Below are 6,519 nucleotides of genomic sequence, written 5' to 3'. Positions count from 1 at the left end.
ACATGCATATCGACATTCCACAATTTCCCCCACACAGCCATTTCCAGTTTATAACCTGTATTTCTTGCCCAGTGTATCATCATGAAATTCACCTGTTCGTCTTTTGTTCCCCATTGCAATAATAATTTATACATTTTGGAAATTACTTTGTCATTATTTTCTAATAGGTCTCTTTCAAACTGTGATGCTTGATATGATAAACCATTCTTTTTGTCCATTTTATAAAATTTGTTAAGTTGATGGTACTGTAACCAATTGGTCGCTTGTTGGTTAACTCTTCAAACGTCTTTAATTTATACTCAAAATCTTTTCCTGTTGTTGTTGTTTAGTCATTTAGTCGTGTCCGACTCTTCGTGACCCCATGGACCATAGCACGCCAGGCACTCCTGTTTGTGTGTCGAGGCTTCCCAGAAAATTAACTTAAATATCTCACAACTGACAACAGAATTATGGTTTGGTTTTTGGCAAATAATTTCGGGCCACAACTTTATTAAATACACAATTTTAATCCGAGTGTTGGCTTAGGCTTTTGGTTATTCACTCGTCCTTCCTAAAGAAGGACTATCCCCATCTGTCCATCCAGGACAGGACTCAATCAGCTGTCCCCTTAGGACAGGACTCACCTCATCTGCCCCACGTGGCAGGACTCACATCAGCTGTCACCATTGGACAGGACTCACCTCATCTGCCCACGTGGCAGGACTCACATCAGCTGTCACCATAGGACAGGACTCACCACTGTCCGCTTGGACAGTTCCTGCTCCGACTTCCGCATGGAAGTCAAGTAAACATACCTGGGAGTGAGGAGGTGGCTGCGCCCAGTCATTCCCTCCTCACCTTCACCAAGAATGTTCCTCAAGGCTCTTGCTCTTAAAATTGGGCCCACCATTCCCGCCAATGGCGGGATGGTAAGGACAAGAGTGTAAGCCCCGAGATTCCTTTAACGGAATACTTCTATATGGAGCAAACGGAGGTGAGGGTAGGCATCCGTGTGCCACCCCCTCTACCAACCGATTAACCAACCAAAAGCCTAACCGCCAATCAAGCCAGCCCTGGCTTGCCGCCAACACTCAGAGACCTAACCAACTTTTTAAACCCTCAGACACATCACACAGCCAAATGTCATACCCATCAGGGGATAAGTGAACCCCATCATCCCGATATAAAAGCGGGGCTCTAACATTAATTTCGGGATGACGAATCAAACTCCCCCCGATTTCGTACACCCGTTTGGATGCTGCGCTGTTAACCCTCTTCCTAGCTCTTTCCCCAGCCAGAGGAGGAATATCACCCCGCCATTGCATCCTCTGCAACATTTGGGACCAAAAAACGACGGTATCAGGGAACCAAGTCCTTATCTCCAACAAATCTCGTAGGATAGCCAGGCGAAGAGATAACGGGTCCACAGCGAGGATGTCATTTTCTCCCAGCTGGATCACCAGGGCGGACGGGCACCCGAGCAAGAGGGCTTTGCGCCGTAGCAAAGGGAGAAGCTCCCCCCAGCGCATGCCCCTCTTGCCCATCCAGGTCACTTGGATGTTGGATGGAAGGCCAAGTCGAGGACCCAATGGCGTTTGGCCAGCGCGAAGGCCTGCCCAATGGACTATGGAATGTCCCACCATCCATATGTGCACGTCCGCGAGCCCTGGAAAAACATTGGAAAACAAACGACGCTGCAGATTTCCACCTGCCCAAATCCTTAATAGCATCAACCGAAAGACCCCAGTGGGCCGCCGTAGTGGCGGCCCCAATGCGAAAGGAATGAGGAGCGTAATTAGCGGCCACGCAACCGCATGCCGCTATCACCTTCCTCATAACTCTAGTAAATTGCAGCCTAGTAATCGGGTTACCATCCTGATGCACAAACAAGGGGCCCTCCCCAGCTGGCCTTTCCGCCAAGAATTTGGCTACGTCCTTAACCGGGCAGGGGCCCGTCTGCCCCGTAGCAGGCAGTCGCATTACTGCTCCTTTACCAGCCTGGTCGGTCTTGGAACTCCGAATCGTGATTAACAATTCCGTTGGTGACAGACGTATGTCCTGGAGTAGCAAACCCCTGGCACCCCCTGACGCATCTGACCCCCTACAATTTCACCAATTCTCAAAGCGCCAAAAAAGGCCACTGAGAAGGCGGCCGAAAACAAACGGGCCTCATATTTAGACCAACACACCACCCTAAGCTTCAATCTCATTTTAGTGAGAAGGTCAAAAGAAATCGGGTTCCTGGTAGGGGAACGGGGAGGACAAAGCCTGCCCCATCCCTCCATGGCCTTACGCACCACAAATTTGGCGCAAGGGTCCCTATTAAAAAACAATTTCGAGAAAAATGAAATGGCCGCAGACTGGAGCTTCATGGTCCTGGCAGCCCTTCCCAGGTGAAACAGGTGTGCCAAATATTGAAGCACCTGGGAAGAAGAGGGGCGGGCCGCTCCCTCCACCGCGAGCGACTGACTGCGAAAAGTTAAAAAGTCAGTCCAAGCTTTTTGATAAGCCCACAGGGTAGAGGGGGAAACAGAAGCAGCTACTCCCTGCAAGACTAGCAGCTGCCAAGGTTCCAAAGACGATCCGGGAAAATCTCCGGCTGATGTTGTGCGTGTGGAACCAGGGACCTGAAGCGCTCCATCTGAAATCGTGACAAAGCGTCAGCTATATCGTTGGCCACGCCCGGGACAAAACGCGCAGAGAAAATAATGTTAAAACGCAGGCACTGCAGCACGAATGCCCGCAGCAGAGCCGATACCCGAGTTGACTTAGAAGATTGTTTCGCAAGGACAGTCACCACAGCCTGGTTATCTGACCAAAAGCATATGCGGCGGTCCTTGAAGTCGTCAACCCAAATATGGACTGCAACTGCTATAGGAAAGAACTCAAGAAAAGTTAAATCCCGCGTGATTTCAGTGTCCCGCCAAGCAGGGGGCCATCTTTGAGCGCACCACCTGCCATTCCAAAACAAACCAAATCCCAGGGAACCCGCCGCATCGGAGTGCACTTGGAAATCGTTGTGCAGGTTTAAAACATCCTGCCACAAGGATACCCCATTGTATTCCTCCAGGAATACCAGCCACATCCTCATGTCAGCCTTCTCACCCTGCGATAAGCGCACCCGGTGATGAGGCCGACGCAGGCCAACGGTGCGTTTGTTCAAACGCGCACAAAAGGGGCGACCGGGTGACACAACTTTACAGGCAAAATTAAAGTGACCCAGCAACGATTGCAGCTGGCGAAGCGTCACTTTTTCCGGCACCAGCATTTCCTCTATCACCCGTCGAAGCGTGGTGATCTTCTCCATAGGTAAGCTGGAAGTCTGGTTAACGGTATCCAGAAGGATACCCAGGTACGTGAGCCTGGTAGCTGGGCCTTCAGTCTTATCCGCTGCGAGGGGCACGCCCAGCTCATTGGTAAGGTCGTTAAAGGCCTGTAGCAGGGTGACGCAGTCACCCGTATCGGCCGCAGAAACCATTAAAAAATCATCCAAATAATGAGTGACCCCCGTTAATCCGGTCTTCGTGCGAAGGGCCCATTCCAAAAACGTACTAAAGCACTCGAAGGCTGCACAGGCTACGGAGCAGCCCATTGGCATGGCCTTATCAAAATAATAGGCGCCTTCAAACTGAAAGCCCAGCAACCAAAAATCATGTGGATGAATTGGTAATAATCGGAAAGCCGATTCGATATCACATTTTGCCAACAAGGCCCCCGGCCCAAACTTTCTGATCATTTTAATTGCCTGGTCGAGAGAAGCGTATTTGACCGTACAAAGCTCCGGAGGGATCACGTCGTTCACGGACGTGTCCCTAGGGTGAGACAAATTATGAATGAGCCGAAACTCACCCGGAGCCTTCTTGGGGACGATTCCCAAGGGAGAGAGATGCAGATTGGGAAAAGGCGGAGACGCAAAAGGACCAGCCATGCGCTGGAGGGCTATTTCTTTATTAACCTTCCACCTTGCGACCTCGTGCATCTCTCTCACCGACTTCTGGTTCCTAGGATTCCTAGCCAGGGGAACCGAAGCTATCGGAATCCGGAACCCGAAGGAGAAACCATCCCGAAGATATGCAGCCGCCTCAATATTGGGATAGGAGGCTAACCAGTGTTTAAGGGCCGGTAACTTAATGGGAGAAAAAGCTAACCGAAGCAATTCACTTTGATGTGGAAGCTGCGGGGGGAGCGGGGAGGGCAGGGGCGGAACCCCTTGGTGCCTGCCTGAATCCTCCCCGACCCCCAGGAAAGGGCCGCCGGCCCGCATAGCAGTTAACAGCCGGGTGGCTACCGCCACACCGGTCACAAGTGTGCGCATAAATACACCGCGGGCGCTGACACAGTCCTTTATTGAAATCCCAGCAGCGCAATTTAGGTGCCGCCTTAAAAGGCTGGGTCTTAGCCTTTTGCTGCTCGGCGGGTTTTCGTGAAACCGACGGAGCCACATACGTGGTCCAAAGGTCCAAGTCTTTCCTGTCAAAGCGGGCGGTGTCAATGTTTGACGCCCGCCTACGAAATCGTTCATCATAAGCAATTGCGGCTGCTTCCCCTGCCATGTTATAAGCTGACCTTACGATGGACTGGTACACGATAAGGTGTAGAGCCCTGCGGGGATATGCCGCTACGACCACCCCGGAAAAAACTTGATAACAATCGAGCCAACGCTCGAAAGTCCGCTCCACCTTTCTCTCCCTGCCTTTCTTCTTAGTGCTAACGAGGGCCTTTTCCTGTTCAGGGACCACTTCCTCTGGTGGAGCTAAATCAAAAATGTCTACATATTTACCATCCAATATCCTAGACCTCAATTTAGAGGTCAAGTGACTGCCCGGAATAATATCCCTAGTACTGTTGGTAGAAAATGTGGTTTCTGGGACCAACTCTCCGTCGAGACATTCTTGAACAGCTCCGTAACGAGCACGATGTGAATTCGCTCGACGAGCCCAGGCCCAACGAGGAAGCCCAGAATCCACTTCCCCGTAAGCCCAGTACAACCCCATAGAGTGATCGGAACCCTCGGAGCTAGAGGACGAACCTGAAGTGGTTGAAGCCGAGGTATCATCCTTGCGCCTCTTTGCCCGCCTCCTGGAACGACTTTTGTGACGACGTTTTCCGCCACTCGACACTCTAGCCGGCACTGGGAGGGCTTCCTCGCCGGATGCTGACGAAAGCACCTCGCGCCGCGAGGCGACGGCCAGAGTCTGGGATGGAGCAACGGGCGAAACAACAACATTAGAGGAGGCCCCCGTCTGCCCCCCCTGCCCTTGCCCACTTACTCTGCCCTTGGCCTGCCTCGTCCTCCTGGTGCGCCGAGGCTGCTTCCCCTCACTTCGTCGTTTGACGGGAGGGGGCGCCGGCACCACCATAGGAGTGGAAGAGGCATTCGGCATCAGAACGCCAGAAGGCCCCACGAAGTCGTCACCCGACGTGTCAGCTGGCCCAGACGTGGTGGTCTCAGGCAGTTCCAGAATGTTCCAGAATGGTTGCCATGGTGGACAGAGGCTGCGACGCCGCCACCGTAGCTTGATACACCTGCAGAGGTAGAGGGGGCAGAAAGAGGGTCTGGGCCTTGGCGGTCTGGAGGCATAGCTGTAGTCGCCGCCTTCTGCCCTGCTTCCAGTGGTAAACCAGCAGAGGTCGAGGCGGCAGAATGAGTGGCCGGGTTCTGTAATAAGGCATCAAGCCCAGATCCGAGCTGGGCCAGGGCCTGAGGGTCACCAGCAATGCTAGCAATGAAAGCTTCCACACGACCTGCAGCATGCGAGGATGGCGAACGCAGCTTCTGTGAAGCGCCCCTAATGACCCTCTTAGATTTCCCTGAAGTGGATGGGTGGGCCGCCATCCTGAACTATTAACTACTTGGAATAACAAGCAAACACACGTGGAATCACACAGGGGTGCGTATTACCACTACCACTTTAACCACTAGGCGGCGTCACCCCACCCCTCAAATATTGGAGCCTTCCCAACCAATCTGCAAAACTAACCGCAAAATATTTGGGGACACCCAGGCCTCTGAAAGGCCCCAGGGAAATCAGTTAAATTGTATTGCAGGCTGGGGTAGGCCGGACCCCGGCACACGCCCCGGCCCCCCCTAAAAGGGAGGGAGAGGGAAATGCGCAGGCCAAAGCCAAACTCCCACCCACGCAACCAAATAGAATCCTTAATCAGAATACGTGAAAACTAAATTAACGTGAATTAAAATTAAATTGAATTAAACAATGGACATCAATTAAGCCAATTAAACAATGCAATAAACCCAAAACGCAGGCCAAGCAATGTATTCCCTATCTATTGGGAAGGAACAGTATCAAAACTAACAAGGTGCGATACTGGTGAGGCCAGCCGATGGCATAGAGAACCTAAAGTAGGCTGCAGTACTCAGGCCTCCAATTAAAGGCAAGGAGTAAGAGTTTTTCCTTTCACTTAACCAAAGCAAGCCCACGCAGGTCAAAGCCAATTATAATCCAATTGAATCAATTAAGATTCCTAAATAAAAGGATATAAATTAAATCAAGTAATTAAAGGAAACCAATCAGTTAAAAT

The 6,519-nt window shown here is 51.6% G+C and overlaps 1 protein-coding gene across 1 annotated transcript; it reads right to left on the bottom strand.

The window, feature by feature from the left end:
• Nucleotides 1–457: 457 nt before the first annotated feature.
• LOC132591265 (uncharacterized) lies at nucleotides 458–5,815 on the bottom strand. Its single transcript, XM_060269085.1, has 3 exons — nucleotides 5,658–5,815; nucleotides 5,009–5,505; nucleotides 458–1,645 (listed from the first exon to the last, which is right to left on the bottom strand). The coding sequence occupies exons 1-3, from the start codon at nucleotides 5,813–5,815 to the stop codon at nucleotides 1,071–1,073; spliced, it is 1,230 nt and encodes a 409-aa protein (XP_060125068.1). The 3' UTR covers nucleotides 458–1,070.
• Nucleotides 5,816–6,519: the final 704 nt, after the last annotated feature.

Source organism: Zootoca vivipara, chromosome 16 (genome assembly GCF_963506605.1).
Source record: "Zootoca vivipara chromosome 16, rZooViv1.1, whole genome shotgun sequence".
In the NCBI taxonomy this organism is placed as follows: Eukaryota; Metazoa; Chordata; class Lepidosauria; order Squamata; family Lacertidae; genus Zootoca; species Zootoca vivipara.
The sequence above is the reverse complement of the archived record's forward strand: the minus strand, read 5'-3'. Positions and strand labels throughout refer to the sequence as shown.

Bases quoted from the DNA above. Each gene is read 5' to 3' on its own strand.
- LOC132591265 (XM_060269085.1), bottom strand. From the start codon at position 5,815: ATGGCGGCCCACCCATCCACTTCAGGGAAATCTAAGAGGGTCATTAGG. The intron at 5,506-5,657 runs GCTTGATGCCTT...CTACCTCTGCAG, and splicing joins CTGGCCCAGCTCGGATCTGG to GTGTATCAAGCTACGGTGGC. The intron at 1,646-5,008 runs GTTCGTCCTCTA...ATGTTTTTCCAG, and splicing joins CTCGGCTTCAACCACTTCAG to GGCTCGCGGACGTGCACATA.